This window comes from Rhineura floridana, chromosome 2 (assembly GCF_030035675.1).
Source record: "Rhineura floridana isolate rRhiFlo1 chromosome 2, rRhiFlo1.hap2, whole genome shotgun sequence".
NCBI lineage: Eukaryota > Metazoa > Chordata > Lepidosauria > Squamata > Rhineuridae > Rhineura > Rhineura floridana.
Genome location: NC_084481.1, coordinates 233,886,486 through 233,909,656, shown reverse-complemented (window position 1 = coordinate 233,909,656; position 23,171 = coordinate 233,886,486). Strand labels below are relative to the sequence as shown.

Genomic DNA, 23,171 nt, shown 5'->3' with positions numbered 1-23,171 from the left:
AAAACTTAAGCTTCAAGATTGCAATTTTCCTTAAGTCTGCATGGGCCATGGATATTCGTGGACGGGTCGTGCAAGATAACAATTTACACACATGCCTTATCTATTATGGGCAATTACTTGCACACATAACTTCTATTTTGACCCCAAAAATCACTAGAGTTAAAAAGAATTTAAGCTCCAATCCTAGATGGTTTGATAGCGAATGCTTAGAGCTCAAACGCAAACTGAGGAGTATATATTCACAATACCGCCTAGATAACGCGGAATCCCTTCCCAAGGATTATTATGTCATAAAAAGAAAATATAAACTGACTTTGACCAGTAAGAAAAGACAGGCCACTCGGGATGAATGGAATTTGCTTATTGATGCGGCTAGATCCAAAGACTCAAAAAATTTTGGTCCATCATTTCCGCTTCTGAAAGATTTACATCACACTCCTTTTGTAACATACCGCCCCATAAATGGGAAAAATACTTCAATGATCTTTATGAAGCCAATGGTGTTACTAACATTGACCCCAACATCTCTTTTGATTGCACCAATCTCCCACAGTGGCCCCCCGTTACGAGTAGAGAAATAACTGACCTAATTACAAGGCTCAAATCATCCAAAGCCCCTGGCCCAGATAATATTCCCCCGGAACTTCTGAAAAATTTCCCTGTCTGGTGGGCACCGATCCTTTGCAGCTTATTTACCAAAATAAATAACACCGGTCAGATTCCCAAGGCTTGGCAAGAAGCAATAATCGTGCCTATATACAAAAAGGGCGACAGAGAGGACCCGTCCAACTATAGACCAATTAGCTTGCTTTCTGTAATAGGCAAGCTATATACATCCTATTTAAAAGCTAAACTTACTAGTTGGATGGAAGGAGAAAGCATATTAGGCGATGAACAGGCTGGATTTAGGAAAGGTCGATCTGTGATAGACCACTGCCTTCTCCTAAATCACCTTGCAGAGAAGTATATGTCACATCGAGGCAACGGTTTGTATGTGGCTTTTGTGGATTTGAAGTCCGCGTTTGACTCTATTCCAAGAGACATTCTTTGGAATAAACTAGCACACTCCACCATAGATAAAAGGCTATTTTTTCTAATTTATAATCTACATCAAAACACCACTTTAAGAGTCCGATGTGGAAGGGATGGAGGCTTAACGAATTTGATCCCTGTCAATAAAGGGGTAAGACAAGGATGTACGTTAGCCCCTCTACTGTTCAATTTATTTTTGAACGATCTCAAATCCAACTGCATATCTCAAGATCACCACATGCCAAAAATTGCGAACCACTTTTGTCCTCTTCTCCTATATGCTGACGATGCTGCACTCCTCTCTCTTTCGAAGATTGGCCTAAAAAGGTTAATACGTTCCTTTATGGCTTACTGTACCCAGAACCAGTTAATTATAAATTATCAAAAAACCAAAATTCTAGTTTTTTCAAGACAACGTCATTTAGGGACCTGGACAGTTAATGGTCAGCGCATAACCTTAGTGTCACAATTCAAATACTTAGGCATCATCTTCCACTCATCTTTGAACTGGTCCTCCCATATAAAAACTGCTGTTTCACTTGCACGAAATTCTGTTAAAAAAATTCTCCGTTTCTTTTATCACAAAGGAGGGAGATACTTATCAGCAATATTTCAGGTATTTCAGACAAAAATTATCCCCCAACTATTATTTGGCTCGCAACTTTGGATACAGGCATTTAATCCCTCAATAGAATCGGTCCTTTCCACCTTCTTGCGTCAGACTTTGGGTCTACCAAGATGCGCGCCGGCGGCTGCCCTCAGACTTGAAGCTGGTTTGCTCTCCATGGAATGTCATGCGTGGCTCCTTGCTACAAACTACTGGGCTAGAGTATCGTACGATCCACCCCCGGGTTATTTAACCCATATCTGGGGAGATACGTATTCCTCAAGTTGGAATAATTTCATAAGAAACAAACTCCGCACGATAGGCTTATCACCTGAATACCTCTCGTCCCAAACTTTATCCTCGGCTAAACTTGCCATCCGTACGCGGCTTAGAGATATAAACTTCCAAACAGCCATTACACAAGCTACCAAAACTTGTTCACCTATATATTTCCAACTGAAATTTGAACCTCTTAAGCAAGCCTCTTATTTGGATTTCCTTGAAATTCCAAAGCTTCGCGCAGCTTTCACTAGAGCCAGATTCAACTCTCTTCACTCTGCAATACTCCTGGGAAGGTACAAGGGGATCCCCTATAACCAACGCTTATGTCCATGTGGGAAAGATTCTGTGGAATCATTTGTTCATGTTATCTTAAACTGCCCAATGTACGATTCCATACGCTCTAAATACCTACAGGACATGCTCCAGAGCATTGATTTGCTGACTCCTGATAACAAGATACGTTTTCTTGTTTCAGGAAATAACAGAGAAATCACATTGAAAGTCGCTAATTTCTTATATGCCGCTCAACAAATCCGTTCTAAGCTCCCCTAGGAAAAGTACTCTTTTATTTTTGAAATTCCCTGTATATATATGTATATATTTGAAAGTTTACACTGTTATTTTATCTTATCCGTTGTATTTTAATCCTGTTGTATCTTATGCTCATAACAAGTCGGGTCTATGACTGCAAATAAATATTCATAAATTTACAAACGTAAACTAGTATTTATTAGGTTTAACTAAATTTTCAGCCTTGTTGATTGCTCTTGTTTTTGGCTTCCTGATTGTTTGGAGAGAACAAACGGTTCAGATCATGGTTTGCTTGGAGAGTAACAAACCGTGAGCACTGATTCAGATGAAACACTTTTGCCAGCTGCTCCGTGCTTTGCTTTCCTGCTCAGCTAAGGAAGGAGCAAAGCAGAATTGCTTGGTTGCACGGGCAGGCTAATTTGCTTAGGTCCAGTCAACGGCTTCACATTATGCAGCCCAATATCTGTCCAAGAATATCCCAATGCTCTATCGTTCCCTCCCCTGCCAAAATCATTTTCAAAAAGTCACTCATGAGGAGTTAACCCTGACAGATCTTAGTATAATTATGAAAGACGTAAGCTCGGGCACTTAATCACAGCATCGCACATCTCCCTACACAGCCTTTCCCAACCTTTGGGTCCCCAGAGGTTGGTGGGCTACACTTCCCATAATTCCTGACCATTGGCCATGCTGGCTGGGGTTGATGGGAGTTGTAGTCCCACAACATCTGGGGACCAAAAGGTTGGGAAAGGCTGCCCTACGCCATTAAAGTTTCTGAAAGCAAATTGAAACTAAGGACAATGAAGTCTTCCCCACCCCCCATTTTTGTTCCAGCAGTGAAAACATCACCCATGTGAATATATCCGTAGGTGCAGCTTCTCTGCCATGCTCACCCTCTCTGGTCCAGCTCTGCCACATCCTCCACTCTCATGCCAAAGATGAAAAGGTTCTCTTCTCCAGCCTCCTCTGCCATCTCAACATTGGCACCATCCATCGTCCCAATGGTCAGGGCGCCGTTCAGCATGAACTTCATGTTGCCGGTGCCTGATGCTTCCGTGCCTGCCGTGGAAATCTGCTCCGAGAGATCGGTGGCTGGGATCACTGCCAAGAGGACACAGTCTTACTAGTTTCTGCAATCCTTTAAAAAAATTATTTCCCTTTCTGCCACAGCCAGCCACTAGGGTTCGGGTAATAAATGCACTTGCAGCATATAATATGCAGTTGTATCATATGGAAACACGAAATTGACTTGCACACACACAATAAAGGGAAGGACTGTAGTGCAGTGACAGAACACATGCTTTGCATGCAGAAGGTGCCACGTTCAAGACATTTCCAACTAAAAGGATGATTGCCCAAGGCCCTAGAGAGCTGCTGTCAGTCAGTGTAGACAACTCTGAGTTAGAGGGACCAATGACCTGACTTGCTATAAGGCACCTTCCTTTGTCAAACCATTGGTCCATCTAGCTGAATACAGTCTAGTATATACAATTCCTTCCTCCCCCCCACAAACTTTTAAGATCTGCTAATTTGGCTCTGCTGCAAGCTCTCTGTCACGTGATGAATGACTTTCATGAGAAGCAGGGCCTTTTTGGTTGTGGCTCGGGATCTTTGGAATGTCCTTCCATGGGAGTTGGGTTCCCCTTCCTGTTGTCTTTCTGGAGGCGGGACAAGATTCTTCCCTGCTGCCACTGACATGGTGCTCTTCTAACTCTCAGATTAGGATGTTTTAGAAACACCAACAATTTGTTAAAACAGTTTTGATTATTTTGTTGCTCAGGGTTTTGTACACGGGCTTTGAGACCAAAACAAATGAGAAAAAGCTCTCCAAGTTCTTGGAATTTGTTCCCAGCTCAGCTATCAGAGATTCCAGGGGGCTGAAATTGGAGCTTTCTGCATGCAAAACGTGAGCTCTGCCAGAAAGCTATGGGCCCTTGCGTAACACAGATTTTAAAAGCAGGGGTGGCTGTACTTTTGTTTGGCCTGAGGGCCTCATTCACCTTTGGCCAACCCTCCAGCGGTTGCATAGCTTGGCTTATATCTACCTTAACCTTATGTATCATAAATCAGTCCTAAACAGGATGACCTTTTAGAATCTATTCAGACACACGCAGACAAGCCTCTAGGGCAGCCTTTCCCAACCAGTGTGACCCAAGTGTTGTTGGACCACAACTCCCATCTTTCCTGACCATTGGCAATGCTGGCTGAGGCTGATGGGAGTTGTGGTCCAACAACACCTGGAGGCACACTGGTTGGGAAAGGCTGCCCTAGGGCAATGGTTCCCCACGGACCACCTGAATATTTCTGAGGGTCTCGGTAGACCATTTAATTATTGTTCGGTCAGTTGCAGCAATTGTAACGCACTGTGCTAGATGCTGTATGGATTTTTAATTGCGTTTCTATTGCTTTTTATTTCCGAAATATGGCATTTTATTGTATTACTCCATAGAATTCAAATTGTAAGACAGTAAAATTCAAGAAGCAGCAAAGCACTAAAAACACAATTAAAAAGCAATATGACCATTTAAATGCGATGGATATGCCATCTCCCTTCTGCAGCTACAAATCCACAGACGTGCTGCGGACCACCTGAACGAAGCCCCCCAATTCGGGAGCCCCTGCTCTAGGACAAGGTGCTGTGAGAATCACTGAAAGTGAGAACTTTTAGCCTGGGTCCTCCAGATGTTGCTGGACTCTAACTCCCATCACCCGTGTCCACTGGCCAGGCTTGCTGGGGGCGATGGGAGTTGGGAGTCCACCGGCATGCAGAGGGCCCAGAGATGATGCTCTGTTTTCGACAGGAACACACCAACCAAAAATGTGTTTTAAAGTTTGTTGTTATGATGTTTTAAAGTTTTTAGTGCTTTTGCTTGCTGTCCTGGGCTCCTGCTGGGAGGAAGGGCGGGATAGAAATCAAATAATAAATAAATAAAAACCAGAGGAAAAACAAAACAGGCAAAGCCAGTGAGGTGCAACTACAGTTGGAGACAGGTCGACTATTAAAATATTTGTCAAGGAAAACTGTTCACTGGTTTAGAGACACCAGCTCTTGCCATGCCACCAGGGGTACCTTTTTCAGCCAATGAGACTCTGTAGTTTTCCAGGTAGATGACCTTCAACTTGTTCCCAACCACAGGGTCGTTGTTCACCACGTGGCCCACAGCGGTGATCAGTCTGATGATCATTTTAGCCATGTGATAACCAGGAGCAGCCTAGGAGGGGGGCAAAAATGAAAAGGTTAAGATGTTGCTGTGGTACCTCCTTTCCCTGTTCCCTTCACACTCACCTTCCCCCAAACTGGCATCCTCTAGATGTTTGTTGGACTTCACCTCCCGTCACCCTTGACCACTGGCCATGCTGGCTGGAGCCAATGGGAGTTGGAGCCCAAAATCATCAGCAGGAGGGCATCAGGCTGATCCTAATCCCTATCTTGTGCCACTGAAAATGGTTGCAGAAAAACAAACGCCTGGGGAATGGGAGGAATTCCCCTATGAGGAAAGGTGACAACTGCCACATTCACACCACACAGTTATTCCACTATGATACCACTTTAAACAGCCATGGTTTGTTCCCCCAAAGAACCCTGGGAAATGTAGTTGGTGAAGGATGCCGAGATTGTTAGGAGACTCTGATTCCCCTCACACAGTTACAATTCCCAGACTTCTCTGGGAAGAGGGTCTGACTGTTAAACCATTCAGGGAATTGGAGCTCTTGCAGACAAGTCCATGGAAGAAAGCCATCTATTTCCAAGCACAGTCCTAAAGACAGCTTGCATTGGCTGCCTGTATGTTTCCGAGCTCGATTCAAGGTGCTGGTTTTTACCTATAAAGCCTTACGCAGCTTGGGACCACAATACCTGATGGAACACCTCTCCTGACACAAACCCACCCGTACACTACGCTCAACATCCAAGGCCCTCCTCCAGGTGCCTACTCCGAGGGAAGCTCAGAGGCTGGCAATGAGGGAGAGGGCCTTCTCAGTGGCGGCCCCCAAATTATGGAATAATTTTGTTGACGAGGTGCGCCTGGCGCCAACACTGTTATCTTTCCGGGACCAGGTCAAGACTTTCCTCTTCTCCCAGGCATTTTAGCATGTGTTTTTAAATTGTCTTTTGTGTTTTAAAATTTGTATATTTGTTTTTATTGTTTTTAATTGCTATAAACCGCCCAGAGAGCTTCGGCTATGGGGTGGTATATAAATGTAATAAATAAATAAATAAAGAAGCAGCGCAGTTGTTTCTAGGGTGTCCTCCTTAGATCACATGGTGCAAATGGATCACTTACTTTGCCTCCAATTATCACTGTCCGGGGCACAAACAGCTTCTTTGGGTCATGCTTGATGCCTACAGAAGAGAGAGAAGAATATAAAATTTATCTTCCACCCTGGACACTTGGAGGAGAAGGCCACCAATGGCTACTAGCCACCAAGGCTATGTTCTCCTTCCACTGCCAGAGGCACTTTGCCCCGAACACCAGTTGCTGGGAATCACAAATGGGAAGAGGTCCTGTTTGAATCAAGTCCTGCTTGTGGCCTTCCCATGAGTATCTGGCTGGCCACTGTAAGAAGATGCTGGATTAGAAGGGCCCCCAGTGATCGGGCTGTTCATATGTTCTTATGACATTTAAGACCTAAGAGGAGGTGCATCCACAAGTCCAAGGAATAACCCCTTTTCTGCACTCTCTTCTACCCTTCATTCCCCTCAGGCCTTCTGGGAACCAACCCTGCTCCTTTATTCACCAGAAGTCCTTCCTCCACCATCCTTCAAGGCCCAGGAAATTTGTTTATTTATTTGAATATTTTGCACACCATCTTCCAGGATGTAGCAGCTCTCTCAAGGTGCTTTATGACATAAGAATACCGGTACAATTTCATCAGGCAACCCCCCCCCCGGTGTGACTAAAAGGTGGGAATGCACTGCATGCTGGGATGCCTGTCACGTGAGCAGGTGCGGGTAGAGACACACACGAGAGCAGCCACAATACAATTAAAAAAATAAAAACAGGAACATTTAAAAACGGCCACACATGAATTGTGGTAGCCTATGGCTCTGAGCAATAAAGATTCATTTCATCCTCACAGCTAATAATTTCACAATCGCCAGGGACGGTATCTTTCAGCCATCCAATGCTTGGGGGGACAGGAATGTTTTTAAGCGCCACCTGAATGTTAGTAACGAGGGAGACAAATGCACTTCACCAGGGAGAACTTTTTATAAATGGGGAGCAGCCATCAAGAAGACTCATTCCCCAGGACCTCAAGGTACTTGCACTTTATGACTGAATTGTTTCTTTGCAGCCACGGCTTTGCCTGCCCTGCACCTGATATCATGGGATGTCAGTTGTAAGGCAGGTGGGTGTGTTTGGGGGGAAATGGCCTCGCAGGCCAAATCGGGACCACTAGCAAGCCAGAGTTTCCCCATCCCTCCCTTGCCATAGAGATGAAAAATTGTTGAAGCAGAAACACTGAGGGACAAACACCCTGGCTTGCAATTCTGTCCTGTGTGCTCAAAGTTTGCTCCATCCCAAACATGTTTCCTGGTGTAAGCCTTCAAATGAGGCTACCTGTATTTCTTCACCCAGAGGCTTTACAATGATCTCCCGGATAAGGACAATTCCAGAGGAGTTGCAAAACCCGTCTGTTGCCAGAGGCTGGGAGCAATAAAGGTGATCCACAATAGGAGCAAGGTGAACCTTTTAGTTGGTTATTACCCAGAGATCACTAATGAAAGAATTTAAGCTGTAACCGTGTTTTAGAATGTTGTCATTGACTTGAAGGCACATATTAACAGGAACAAACTGTTTTTAGGATGCTTGTTTTTCCTTTTGTTGTTGTTAAATTGTCTTGTTAATATGTTTGCTGCCCTGGGCTCCTATGGGACAAAGGACAGGATATACATAAATTAATAACAATAATAATTATTGTAATGTATAATATTATAATACATTACTGTTATTATTACTAACATATGTACATCCTGTTCTTCCACCCAAAGGAGCCCAGGGCAGCAAACATATTAACAGCAGGGAGCAGAAAAAGAGGAAGGCCAAACAAGAGATGCGTTGATTCCATAAAGGAAGCTACAGACCTGAACTTACAAGACCTGAACAGGGTAGTTCATAACAGATGCCATTGGAGGTAGCTGATTCATAGGGTTGCCATGAGTCGTAATCGACTTGAAGGCACATAACAACAACAATCACTAGAAGCTAAAATGATGAAACGGAGGAGAACACCTGATTCACTAGAAAAGACAATAATGCTGGGAAAAACAGAAGGGAGTAGAAAAAGAGGAAGGCCAAACAAGAGATGGATTGACTCCATAAAGGAAGCCACAGACCTGAACTTACAACATCTGAACAGGGTGGTTCATGACAGATACTTTTGGAGGTCGCTGATTCATGGGGTCACCATAAGTCATAGTCGAGTTGAAGGCACATAAAAACAACAATCACTAGAAGCTAAAATGATGAAACGGAGGTTATCATACTTTGGACACATCATGAGAAGACATGATTCATTAGAAAAGACCACAATGCTGGGAAAAACAGAAGGGAGTAGAAAAAGAGGAAGGCCAAACAAGAGATGGATTGATTCCATAAAAGAAGCCACAGACCTGAACTTACAAGATCTAAACAGGGTGGTCCATGACAGATGCTATTGGAGGTCACCGATGCATGGGGTCGCCGTATGTCAAAATCGACTTGAAGGCACATAACAACAATGTATGTTGAACCTTTGCCAACCTGGTGTCCTCCCATCCATCCCAGCAGGTACAAGTGTTCTTACTGGGGCTAATGTTTTCATTACTGTGTTTTGTTATTTTATGCAGCATTAAAATATTACTTTCGTTTCTGTGCAAAGGATTCTGGTCTTAGGAAAAGCCACAGAAGGTTTCGGGTTCAACCCCCAACATCTCCAGGTAGGGCTAGGAATGTTCTCTGTCTGAAACCCCAGACAGCTGCTGCCAGTCAGTGTTGCCAACACTGAGGTAGATGGACTGAGTGTAAGGCAGCTGGGTAAGGAATCAAATATTGGGAATTTTTAATCTTTGATTCACCTCAGTGAACCAGAGTTTGGAAAACCTGCAACAGCAAAGATCCCTGGGAAACAGCCCCTCTGTGACCCCCGAGAACATATCGTGAAAGCCTGAGGGTATAGACTTCCTGACTCCTATGGAAATTTGGGGAATGTTGCCCAGTAAGAATCAGGCTCTCTTTTCAAACACAGAAATGGTTTTCCATAAGGATTATGATAACCTTTAGGAATCATCTGGAATCTAAAGCAGGGAGATCACACCTATTATCTGGGAACTTATCAGGAAATGGGTTGGTTCACATCTTCCTGGTCACATTTACATTGGGGTCAGTTTAGTTAGAAATGAGGGGTTGGGAGGGGTCAGGAGTTCCTCCTTCTGGAGGGCTCAACAGCTGCTTTTCTTATCAACGCACCTGAGCATCTTTGGCACAATTTCAGAGCTAAGGATTTGGGTGAGATCTTTCAAATCTAGCACTGGTTACACAAGGGCGGAGCTTTGTCTCATTGGGCTAGATACGAAAGTCTCTCTCGGCCTTAGTCTTGCAGCAACTATCCAGGAAAGGTATATGCAACTTCTGGGCCTTTTCTTCCCTTTTTCTTTCTGTGTGGTGAGCTTAATGTGAAAGTGTTCATAGGGTCAGTCTCTTTGCTTTAGTCTATCCAGTGTTGCTGAATGAATGAATATAGTTAGAAAGCTGCCCATTGTTAACTGTAATTGTAAACCGCAATATTTTTCCTTGTTTCTTCTCTTAATAAAACCACTCTTTATTTTACTTTCTGTGTGTGTGGCATTCGGGTAAGGGTAAAATTATACATGCTCTGGGGGTAACTCCAGCAAAAGATCCTGCTGCACTCTCAATAGGGGAACTTGCATTTCCAGTGAGCTATGCTCACGAGGAAGTTCAAGGCCCATTTGTAACAGCTGCCTGCCTTCTTAGGAAAAGCCAAAGACCCACTTTGAGGTAAGTGTAGCCACAGCCAGCTGTCACTCACGGTTGTACATGGTGATGACATGCAGACAATTCATGAGCTGCCGCTTGTACTCGTGAATCCTCTTGACTTGCACGTCGAACATGGAAGCCGGGTTGATCTTCACCTTATATTCATTCTCTAGGAACTGGGCAAACTTGACCTTGTTTTCCTGGGACAGCAAATGGAGGTGTGATGGTTAAAAGCAACGGCAGAAACAGCCAATAGCTCGAGGGCACCTCATTTGTTCACCCGGCTGAAGCTAAGGAAGTCTGGGGGTGGTCAGTGCCTGGAGGAGAGTGTCCCCCCCCCCCCAAGGAGGAACATGCAGGCTGCCTTGAGTTCCAGGGAGGTGAGATGGCAATGCATAAAATAAATAAATGAAGCAAGACCCCATTTAGCACTCTTGCTAGTAGGAGGGTCTTGTAACAAGGTGACGAACAGCTCATGGGGTGCTAGACAGGATACTCCATATCCTAAAAGCAGGGATTGGGACTTGTTGCCCTCCAGAAGGTGCTAGACTCCAACTTCCATCAGTCACAGTCACCACAGCCAGTGGTCAGATGTGACGGGAGCTGGCGTTTTATAGTGCATTCGTGATGATTTGTGTTCAGGATGGTATTGGGATGGTTATCTGTGATCTCACGTTCAATACCGTTTGCGTGTGCAAAAGTTTTGGGGCAGACGCGCTGCTTAGTTTCCAACCAGTGCATGTCTTCCTGCTGAAACCCTGTGATTTTTTCATACCATCAACGAACTGAAGTGTTGTTTTTTGCCCGGCTTTTGTTGCGCTACAGCCCAAGAGTGCCCCTCCAGATGGCAGTAAAAGCGATCACCTTGGGGAAGCATCGCAGAACAGCTAAGAACGCAGAATGATGTGTGGATGGCCCAGTATGAATCCACCACTAATGCACTGTTCTTGCATCAATGACATGTTGCAGAATACGCCTGAAAACAATCCACCAGCCTAGAGGGTCCTATAGCCCCGCAACTTCTGGAGGGCCACAGGGTTCCCCATCCCACATTGAAGACCCTCCAAGAGAAACCAGACACACACTCGCTCTCGCACACTCACTCGCTCTCGCACACTCGCTCGCACTTTCACTCACACTCTCGCACACTCACTCACACTCTCTCTCTCTCACACACAGACACACACACAGAGAGTATTTCCAGGTTTTCTGCAAAGGAACTCTGCGAGTTGTAGTTCTGCAAAGGGAGAAGGACACAGGCTGTGAAGTTCCACCACACATCTGGTTGAGTGCTGTGAGAAAAGGAGGCTGGACCAGATGGTGCCCCTTTGGCCTGATCCAGCAGGCACTTCCTAACGCTCCCCTACCTTGCTAAACTAAATGGCGCGACGGTCCTCTTGCCTTTACTTGGCTTCCCAGAACCGTTCCACCTTGTTCTGTATTTAAGTTACAGCTTTTCCCAAGAGACCTTGGGAATCGCAGCATAGCGGGGCCCCAACCAAGTGCTTCAAGTTTGCTTGAAGTGCAAGCAATTGTCCTCCAGGAATGCCCACAGAGCGGAGGCATGCGGAGCTGAGAGCTGCCTCCTCTTCAGCCGCCGCATGGACAAAAATGCCCCGCCCCCGACTCCACCCCCTTACCTGTTTTACTTTGGCCACTTCCCGAATGAAGAGCTCGTCGTTGGCAAACCTGTGCAGCTTCGTCAACTGGCTCAGGTCTTTCACGTAATCTTCCCCTATTTTCTGTAAAGGAGAAGGCAGACAGCCATCTGTCGGGAATGCTTTGATTTGGATTCCTGTATTGAGCGGGGGGTTGGACTTGATGGCCTTATAGGCCCCTTCCAACTCTACTATTCTCTGATTCTATGAAGGCTTGAGACATCCAACCTCTCCCACCCTTCCACTCCAGACATGCAGGCCTTTTGGAGTAGCTGTTCACTTCCCTGGCATGACTTCCCGCTCAATCAGTTTATTGGCTTCCTGCATCTATCACCCCAGCCTTTAAAAAAGAATATTCTTTGGAAGAGGGTTGGAAACACTTTTGAGCGAGGCATCCCATTGGGATGGACTATGGACCTATGGCCTATGGACATATCTTTAACCCCAGAGCTGCCTTTTGTCAAACAGGTGCTACAGGTTTTTTTCTGGAGTGCTACAGCTAGAGAGGGAACCTTTTGGGCTCCTTAGACCAGATCCTTATCGGATCCCAGCCTCACGTGCCAAATTTGACAGTTGCCCGACATTACAATGACATCCAGTGACTGGATGCTTTGAAGTTTCAAAGTCGGGACTTCAAAGCACCATGCTGGACTTGCAAAGATCCCTGGGTGGTGCCTTAAAACACCTGAGGCTTTGGCTTTGCTGCCCACCACCAACAGGCAGTGGTGCTGAAGCCTGCTTTCTGCAGGCATCAGTTGCACAAGTGAGTTCCCCGTGCAGGGGAAGAGGAGAGAGTTAGGAATGACATGAGGTGTGGGGCAGGTTTTGGAGAAAAACACCCATGATGCACATTTGAACCCATGGTGGGCCAGGTTTGTCCTGCAACCGGAGGTTCCCTACCCCTTTGCTGACAAATCCTATTGAATCAGAGGCAATAGCTGGCTAAGTATGGTGATCTGTTTTCCTAACAGATTTCAAATCCGAAATAGGCAGTAAGGTACAAAGTCTCCAGACTAAGTTACATCAGGACACAATTTATCCTGGCCAAAAAAACCCCACCAACATGATTTCTGCCAAACCCACACCTACCGAACAGGAAAAACTATTCTGCAACACAGGCAGACTCTTACCTCGGCAATTAACTCCGCAAGTCCTGGGTTGCAAAGCAGAAGCCAACGCCGAGGAGTGATGCCGTTGGTTTTATTCTGAAACTTCTCCGGCTCCAGCTCTGCAAAGTCCTTGAACCTGCATAAGTGGTATGTTCATGAAGATTCCTTGGCTAGTGCATAATGAGAAGAGCCCTGCCGCTGGGACAGGCCACAGGAGGGCCATCTAGTCCAGCATCTGGTTCTCACAGTGGCCAACCAGATGCCCCAAGTGGGAAGAAGCCCGCAAGCAGGACCTGAGTGCAGCCGTACTCTCACATAGGAAGCTGCCTCACACGGAGTCGGAGCAGTGGCCCATCCAGCTCAGTACTGTCCACACATCCGGCCGCAGCTCTCCAGGATTTTAGGCAAAGGGTGCTCCTGGCCCTGTCGAGAGGTGCCGGGGAGTAAACCTAGGACTTTCTCCCACTTCACTGTACAGTACATTATTTCAAAAGTCTAAAATTCTTATTCTTTTTTAATTGCTTCTCTTCCCACTTGCAATTCCAAGCAACCGGTTTTCAGAAGCAGGTGCCCCGATACTGGAAGTGACAATACGGTAAGACAATGGAACCAACGACCTTGGGAGGCGGTGGGCTCTCCAGCACTGGAGGCCTTCAAGAGGCAGCTGGACAGCCCCCTGTCGGGGATGCTTTAAGCTGGATTCCTGCATTGAGCAGGGGAGTGGACTTGATGGCCTTACAGGACCCTTCCAACTCTACAATTCTATGATGTAGCCAGCATGGTGAGGAGCCAATGGCAGCCTTATCCTCCAGGAATCTGCCTAATCCTCTCTTAAAGCAGTCCACACGCCTTATAGTAAATTGTGTGTGTTCATTATTTTTTTTATTTATTGCTTGTATACGCCACCTTTCCTCCAAGGAGCTCAAGGTGGTGTATGTGGTTCTCTCCTCCCCTTTTAATCCCCACAACAGCCCTGTGAGGTAGATTAAGCTGAGAGACAGTGACAGGCCCAAAGTCACCCAGTGCGCTGCATGGCTCAATGGGGAATTGGACCCTGGCTTCCCAGACCATAGTATTTTTATCGCAGTTCTCAAATTGTATTGATCTTTGCATTGGAGGATGGGTTTATTTTCTGATTTATGTTAAGCTGTCCTTGTGCTCCAACATGGAGGATGGGGTATAAAAACATCAAATTAAAAAAATGAACATCATTGCAAACGTTCTTCCAAAATGCAAAAAACAGATACTCAAAGCAAAAGTGGGAAGGAAGTCACGTTACAGCAACAAGGTATTGCGTACAGAGAGTCAACCAAGAGAAGGGAGGGAGACATTCAAGGGTCAGCAGTTCTTCCTTGACGGGAGACTGCTGCAGACAGTGCCTCTCTATTTATTTATTTTATTTATTTATAATATTTATACCCCGCCCTACTTCCATAGAACTCAGGGCGGCTTACAATTAAGAACCATAAACAATTAAAACAGTAATCATACAGATTAAGACGTTTAAAATGATTAAAAATCAAGAAAAAAAATATTTATCAATTTCGATTAAAAGCTTGTCTAAATAAAACAGTCTTCACCTGAGCACGAAAAGACAAAAGCGTAGGGGCCAATCGAACCTCACTGGGGAGGGAGTTCCACAATCTGGGGGTAGCCAGCGAAAAAGCCCTATTCTGTGTTTTCACAAGAAGAACTTGCGGAAAAGATGGAATAGTGAGTAAGGTCTCACCAGATGATCTTAAGAGTCCGGATAGGTTCATAGAGGGAGACATGATCTAATAGATAACCTGGACCTAAGCCGTATAAGGCTTTATAGGTCAAAACCAGCACTTTGAATTGTGCCCGGAAACAAACTGGCAGCCAGTGGAGCTGGTATAACAGAGGAGTTGTATGTTCTCGCGGCCCAGCTCCAGTTAACATTCTGGCAGCAGCTCTTTGTACCAATTTAAGTTTCCGAGCAGTCTTCAAGGGCAGCCCCACGTAGAGCGCGTTACAGTAATCTAATCGGGATGTAACTAAGGCATGTGTCACCGTAGTCAAGTCTGGCACGTCAAGGAACGGGCGCAACCCTGCACAGCCTTCCATAGCTCAGCCCTATACAGCTACACTGGTCCCTTTGCAGAGCACACGAAAGCCCAGCCTGGATTTCAACCCTGGTTCCAGACTCTTTAAAGGTCCCAAGTCACTGCACTCCCATGCATGCCCAACCGAGCACCCACAAAACACCGACCAGGACTCACACTTGAGACTTGATGATATCGGAGTGGATCTTCGCAACCCCGTTCACGGCATGCGAGCCAACAATGCAAAGGTGGGCCATGTTGATGCGCTTCTTGCCTTCCTCTTCAATCAAGGACATCCGCCGGAGGCGGTCGACGTCCTTTGGAAACACGGCTGAGATTTTCTGAGTGTGCAGAAGGGGGACAGGACTGGTCAGTCACTTACGCCTTCCAGAAGGATGTCAGAGAAGGCCCAATCCCATTTGGAAGCTACCTGGAGGTGCCTCCACACAACTGGAACACAGCCAGAAGCTCCAAGGCAAACTCCTCTGGCTTGAAAGGGGAACGCGTCACAAAACAATTCCCCGATTTGTTTTGCCACTTCTAGATTCCCCCCCCCCTTTATTTATAGAAGTATTTATATACCACCTTCTCATAAAACATCAGGACAGTATACAGCAATATGTGTACAACGCCACAAACAGCACAAATAATCATTAAAATGACTGGCTAAATCAAGAAGCTTAAACAGGTACATACGTCTGTTGGCATAGAAAGGTGTGCAAAGCAAGGATGTCTGCCAAATCTTTGCCGGAAGAGTGTTCCACAGCATGAGAATGGTGATACTAAATGCCTGGTTTCTGGTTTAGGCCAGCTGGGTCTCCGTAACCAGGGATGTGCTAGAATTCTGTCAAATTTGGATTTGGTACCAAATTTTCCATTAATTTGCTTATTCTCATTAGCTGAGGATCGGATTTTAAATGTAGGGAATTCCTGCAGCTATTTCTGAAAATGGACTTAAAAAAAAAATCTGCCTCAACCTTTGATTGCAAGAATGATAATTTATTATTCCCTTTTAAAATATCACTATTTTCTTCAAAAATATCAATATTTCCTTTTAAAATGTCAATATTAATATTGATATATTTTCTGAACCAAAACAACCCCCTCTCCCAGATTGGTAAAAGCAGCAGCTAGCCGATATGGAACTAACTCAAATCGATGCCAGCCTGTTAGGCCAATGGCTCCCATCCCAAGTGTAACACAAGTGACAACTAACAGCACTCCTCCGGATGATCTTGGTGATTGGATTGGGCTATAGGGGATCAGGTGGTCCTTAAGGTATCCCGGGTCCAAGTTGTCCAAGGTTTTGCACATGAAACACAAGATGCCAGAACAACCTTGTCCCAGCGCAGCAGTAGTGGCTGGGATTGATGGGACTTTTAGTGTTCATCACTTAGGAGGGTACCAGGTTGGGGGAAGGCTGTTCCAGAGGGAGGGCAGGAGGCCTGACCCTCACTCACTATTGGCTTCAGTTCTCACTGGTTATACAGGATGATGCCTGAAGCCAAATCAGAGTGTGGGCAATCCCTTCTTGTGCTCTCTACGCCATCTTGTGGGTAAAATAAAAGATTAAAGCAGCACCCTATGAGCAGTGGGGAGTCTAAGCACCACCATGGGCAAGCAAGGCAAAAGAACTGCTGCGCTCTTAAATAGCTTTCCAGGAAACTATTTTTATCGCTAAATTCAGCCTGGAAAACAGAACTAGAGAACATGGTGACTCAGCTCTACTCACATCTAGATGCCTCTGGTTGATTTCATATATGATCTGCAGATGTCGTGGGAGCAGTTTCTCCATTAGCTCAACTGGCCAGCGCTCAAGGGCTTCAGGGAGAACCGTGTGGTTTGTGTAGGCAAATGTCCGCGTGGTGATGTCCCAGGCCTGGGATTTGTGGGGGGAGAGAGAGTGTTAGCAGGGCACAGGGAAGGAAGAGAAGGGCAAAGAGTTGTGTAGTACAGTGACAGAGCATCTGCTTTCCATGCAGAATGCCCAGGTTCAATCCACAATCCAGGTTGGGTTGGGAAAGGCTTCCCACCTGAAACCTTGGAGACCCACTGCCGGTCAGTGTAGACAATATTGAACTAGATGGAGCAATGGTCAGACTCAGGCAGCTTTTTGTGTTCTTTCCACAGAGGCCCAAAGACTATGTATACAACAAGGTCTCTAGCACAGAGTTGACATTATCCCCACACGGTGACTCTGGCTTTCATCAGCTACGATTTCCTAAGGTGTAGCCAACTTGACATGTGAGACTTGCACAGGCAAAACTGGGTTAGAGTGCTGGACTAGGACCTGGGAGACCAGCATTCAAGTCCCTGCTCAGTCATGGAGCTTGCTGGGTGACCCTGGGCCGGCCATTCCCTCTTGGTCTAACCGATGTCGTGAGGTTGTTACGAGGATAAAACGGAGAGGGTTTGCTTTGGATTTGAATATTATTATTATTATTGATTTGTATCCTGCCCTTCCTCCCAACATCTTCTAAGATTAAAAGCATTTCAAAAAAGGTTTAAGAACATCTTAAAAAGCAATTTCAACACAGACGTAGACTGGGATATGGTCTTTACTTCAAAGGCTTGTTGAAAGAGGAAGGTCTTCAGTAGGCACAGAAAAGATAATAGAGATGGCGCCTATCTAATATTTAAGGAGAGGGAATGTGTAAGTAACCTCCCCATATCTTGTCTGCTTTCAACCTGTAAATGACTCTCAATTTTGCAATCTATTATTTTTTTAACATAATAAAGTTTATTTTTTTTTAAAAGGCAGAGGGGGAGAACCAAATGCACCCCCTTGAGTTCCTTGGAAGAAAGGTGGGATATAAATGCAATTAATTACGTAAGTAAATGTAACACATTATAGTAAATGGCATCCTAGATGTGTGGGTGTGAGGGCAACTGCTCTGCTTCAGAGCAGGCAACGGCCTGCTGGTCCACACAGATTGGCAGGATTGCCAACCCAGCTATCGTCATGCTGAAACAGCGTCTAAGCCAAACTGACAGAGGAAGTGGCTCTTCCAAATACTTCCACTTCCTGTTTCAATGCTATTAGTCTAAGGGTTTGACCTAAAGTTCCTGGGCTTTAGCCTCCTTGTCAGGGACTCTAAGGGAGGTCTGAGCTTCCACTCTCAGCAGACTCTACCTGCTGAGTTGCCAAGCTCCACCCACCAGCTCCTTGGCTCCTCCCACCCAGACCTGGTAAGCCTAATAATCAGTGCAACAAGCAACATCTGGAAGCAGCAACTGTTTCAGGCCACAGAGGTGGAGGTCGAAGGGCTTTCTTGGAGGAGATACGACAGTCACCCCGAATTTAGTCCCTTCCAGATTTTGCTAAATTATGACTCCCATAATTGGGCTGGGCTGGGCTGATGGCTGGGCTGATGGTGTCAGAGTCCAACAACATCTAGATGGCGCCAGGTTGAAGAGAGCTGAGGTACAGCGTGTCAAGGGGGCGCAACAGAAGCGACTCAAAGCATGGTGCAAGGGCAAGTCCCAGAATTTGAGCAAAACTGCCCCAGCATAGCTCATAAAAACCCCAAATCCCATCCGAAAACAAAAAATGAAACAACTCCAGAAAATTCAGCTCTGCTTGCTCCAGATATTAGAGTCCAACTACAGAGAACTCTGTGGTGCTTTTGTTTTGGAAAGAGCCACATGCACATTCAGAATGGAAGCGTGCCAAAATTTTCACGTGAAAACTCACAATTTGAGTGAGAACCTTGAACCCCAGTTTATTTTCTTTCTAAACAATTCCTGCCATCAGTGTCCAGCAGGGGGTGCCATTGTGAAAGACCTCAACTTGGTGATGCCCTTCACAGAGCTCCACCCACACTAAACAATGCGGGATCATAAGATGCAAGCATAGGAAAAACATCCCTGCTCAGGACTTGCTTCTGGGCACCCCTGCGGGCATCTAGCTGGCTACTGTGAAAACAGGATGATGGATTAGGTGGATCTTTGGCCTGATACAGCAGAGATTTTTTATTCTTAAAGCCGAGGGAGGCCTTATCCCCAGGGCTGCATTATGACTTCCATGGGCCCTAGGCACTTTTGCCTTCGTAGGCCCCTTCCTCCATAAAAAAATATTAAAAACTATATTTTATGACTGCGTTGGTATAAAGACGAATATAATCCAGGCTGGATTATATTTGTCTTTATACCAATGCAGTCTAAGTATGTATCTCGCTTACTGCGAGAAGTAAACTGCGCTGAGGCTAACCGGGCCTCCAATCCACCATCATTCAGTTGGCGCCTATGGCCGAGGCCATATTGGCCACATAGTTTACAGTCACTAAGCTTCTCACTATAGTACAAAATAATAGTGCATATATCAAAGTGTTCTCCGTTTTGTTTACTTAAAAGGTACGTATTGGAAGTAATTTCATCAGTAAGTTATCATCTGTTTAGGTTAGGGATTACCTTATATAAATAATTTATTAATTTTGCAAATACGGGATTGTTATTCACTAAATACATGTGAATAAATTTGAATGGTATGAAGTACGCATGTATATTTTATCATGTCTATATTGTGTGCTTAATTACAACATTTGAAAAAAACGGTTACATCTCAAATATACTCACCTTATTCAGAATTGATAAGTAGTTCCATAAAATTATGATAGGTATATATGTGCACCCTTTTTTTCTGATGTGAGAAAAAAAATTAAAACATATTCTTCAACCCTAAAAGTTCATTTTTCTTCTTCTGATTTTAAAAGAAATTAAAACATTTTCGTGGGCCCCTGAAAGTATTGTGGGCCCTACCTAGGCGCTGTGCCTACTGTGCCTAATGGATAAGTTGGCCCTGGTTATCCCTGGAAACGGGAGCTACACAGAACACTGTTCCAAACCTTGTTCCACGGCAGCTTTTCAATGTCCAGGAACACTCTCATCAGCTCTGGAATAGCCATCGCAGGATGCGTGTCGTTCAGCTGAATTGCAATCTGCAAAAATAAAGCCGAGTAGTGAGGAGAGGGACTGATCTTGACCTGTAAATTGGCTGGTTACCTGCTAAGAGGAGAGATGTCTGGCTAGGAAAAATACCCCTCAGGGAAGAGAGCTTTCTGCCCGTTCATCTCAGTTGTGTAAGAAATGGCTCTTGCCACTCTGTACATGTCCAGAGGAGATCATTACTCCTCCTGCTGTGTTAACCATCTCTTTCCACCTGCCTTGCCCCACCCTCCAGCCCGGCCCCCGAGTGCCTTTGGAAGGGAGTTGTTTCCAGCAAAACTGTAAGGGGACCTTCTGGACTTTTGGGGCAAGGCATAAAAGATGGCTGAGCGGCATTGAGAGGTACTGTTACCATCAGCTTTGGGGCCACACACATTTTTACTTGACGTACTGGGGAGCTTTATAGCTCACAAATTCTGATGTATGTTAAATTAATGGTTAATTGTTGGTTATTATTTCTTCAGTGGTATTTTGCAGTGATATTCTTTCTAGTGTATATTGTACTACTGGATGCAGACAGTTTGGTTTTTATGGGAACCACTTTGAGCACAGATCTATATACCGTAGTATATAAATAAACTGACTACATACTTTGAAAGCGCTATGAGACCATTTTAACCGTTATAGAGTGGGATTCAACTAAATATGAGCACTAATTGCTTCTCTCTCAGCCTTGGTGTTCCTCAGCTATAAAATATTGGGAAAGCTCACAGCTGGATAAGCACCAACTGTGCGCTATACATTTCAAGCATTCATTTTCCCCTTTAAATAGACATGGCTGCCCCAAAAGGTTCCTGGGAACTGTAGTCTGTGAAGGGTGCAGAGAGTTGTTAGGAGACTCCTATTTCCCTCCTCACAGAGCTACAATTCCCAGAGTCCCCTGAGAAGAGGCATTGACTGTTAAACCACTCTGGGAATTGAATGAAGGGATGAAGAGTCTCCTAACAACTCTCTGGATCCTTACCAGCAGTTTATCAGATCATGGCTGGGAAAGTGTTATCATAGCGCTTTAAAAGTACAGTGCGGATGTGGCCTAAGCCTGCATCTGCCAAAGCAAAACCCTGCTAGACGCGCTGTCACGGCCACGCATCTCCTGCAACCGTATGCAAGAGAGGCATCCTCTTGAATTGTTCACATGCTCAGCGCTGCAAAGGAAAAGCTATTTTGTGCAACAGCAACACCCTGTCCACCCACCTGTCCCCAACAAACAATTACCTGGTCTGGGAAGGAGTCAAAAGCAGTCCGGACACTTTCGGTACTGCCAAACTTGGAGGCTTTGAACCGCCGGATGATGTCCTGCAGGGTAGCAGCCACCACAAAGTATTCTTGCTTCAGCCGCAGCTCCTTCCCCTCAAAGAACTACAAAGATGGAGAGGAACAGCCCATTGGGAGTATTGACAAGAAATGCACAAGGCAAGGGCAGGGGCACAAAAGCCCGCTTACAGCATTTGTCTGTTGAACAGGGGCCTGTGGGCCATGTTCGGCCCACAGGCAAGGACCTCTTGGACCAGCCATGGCCACTGTTCTAGTGCAGCCTTTGCCCTCCTGGTGACTGCTTTGCACATCAGCACAGCTAGTTGTTGTCCAAAACATCTGGAGGGCACTAGGTTGGCAGAGTCTGTTCCAGTGGCTATGCTAAGCATTTGAGCCCAGCCAAATTCCTCTTTGTTGGCTTCAGGAAGAAGACGACGAAAAAAGGAGGAGTGCTTGGAAACACAGAGACGGCTTTGTCCCCATTTCCCACCCCCTGGCAGGAAAGGCAGTGAGCCAGAGTGACGGTTTCTGCTTCAGCCAGACGGACGTGTTTTGGGCACCAGTGAGCAAAGACTGGGAAGAGGGGGGAGATTTGGGCTGCCCAACCTCCTCTGCTGTGACCTAAACTGGCCCACAGGTCAACCCAGTCACCAACCACTGACCTACAAGCTCTCCCATCAAGTAGGCTTTTTGGACCTGCAAAGCAGTTTACATACTTCCTTCAAAAGGGGCAGACAATGAACTGGCTTGCTTGCTTGCTTGCTTAATTAATTAATCCTGCCCTTCCTCCCAGAAGGAGCCCAGGGTAGCAAACAAAACACTAAAAACACTCTAAAACATCTTAAAAAGCAGACTTTTGTTGTTGCCTTCAAGTCAGTTTCGACTTATGGTGACCCTATGAATCAGCAACCTCCAATAGCATCTGTCGTGAACCGCCCTGTTCAGATCTTGTAAATTCAGGTCTGTGGCTTCCTTTACGGAATCAATCCATCTCTTGTTTGGCCTTCCTCTTTTTCTACTCCCTTCTGTTTTTCCCAGCATTATGGTCTTTTCTAGTGAATCATGTATTCTCAATATGTGTCCAAAGTATAACCTCAGTTTCATCATTTTAGCTTCTAGTGATAGTTGTGGTTTAATTTGTTCTAACACCCAATTATTAGTCTTTTTCGTGGTCCATGGTATCCACAAAGCTCTCCTCCAACACAGACTTTAAATATATAAATATATAAAAAACAGACTTTGTTATTATGTGCCTTCAAGTCAAATGTTAAAACAAAACATCTTTTAAAGCATCTGAAAAAAAGGCTGTAAAACCATCTTAACAATAATTCTAACACAGACGCAGACTGGGATAAGGTCTCTACTTAAAAGGCTTGTTGAAAGAGGAAGGTCTTCAGTAGGCTTCTTCAGTATGAACTTTTTATATGCTTAAAGCATCACCAACCACAAAATTCCACAAAAAAAGAGAGAGAAAAACTCCAGGGTAAGTGTATGAAAATCTTCATACAGTATAAGCATACCAGTGTTTTACAGATCTGTACCCCAAGAAGTTTTCAGTCTAAATAGGGAGACCTGAGAGGGCACCAAAGCAGGCTTTGACGGGCACACTGGTACCCCCAGTCCAGATGTAGGCAGGAGGGAAAGCCAACAAACAGTAAAAAATATTGTCAAGGAGAAAGAAGGTTAAGAAGGAATGGATGTCAGCAAATGCAATG

General features: G+C 45.2%; 1 protein-coding gene across 2 annotated transcripts in view; it reads right to left on the bottom strand.

Moving 5' to 3' along the window:
- The window catches only part of PYGL (glycogen phosphorylase L), an 80,403-nt gene that overhangs the window by 16,861 nt on the left and 40,371 nt on the right, over nt 1-23,171 (bottom strand). For both annotated transcript variants that reach the window (XM_061612571.1, XM_061612570.1), the window contains exons 9-18: nt 21,418-21,561; nt 20,103-20,195; nt 16,991-17,137; nt 15,436-15,599; nt 13,217-13,331; nt 12,069-12,170; nt 10,481-10,628; nt 6,736-6,794; nt 5,523-5,664; nt 3,346-3,553 (exon numbers count right to left, since the gene is read on the bottom strand). In XM_061612571.1, the coding sequence (XP_061468555.1) occupies nt 3,346-3,553; nt 5,523-5,664; nt 6,736-6,794; nt 10,481-10,628; nt 12,069-12,170; nt 13,217-13,331; nt 15,436-15,599; nt 16,991-17,137; nt 20,103-20,195; nt 21,418-21,561 (1,322 nt within the window). The remainder of the gene's footprint in view (nt 1-3,345; nt 3,554-5,522; nt 5,665-6,735; nt 6,795-10,480; nt 10,629-12,068; nt 12,171-13,216; nt 13,332-15,435; nt 15,600-16,990; nt 17,138-20,102; nt 20,196-21,417; nt 21,562-23,171) is intronic.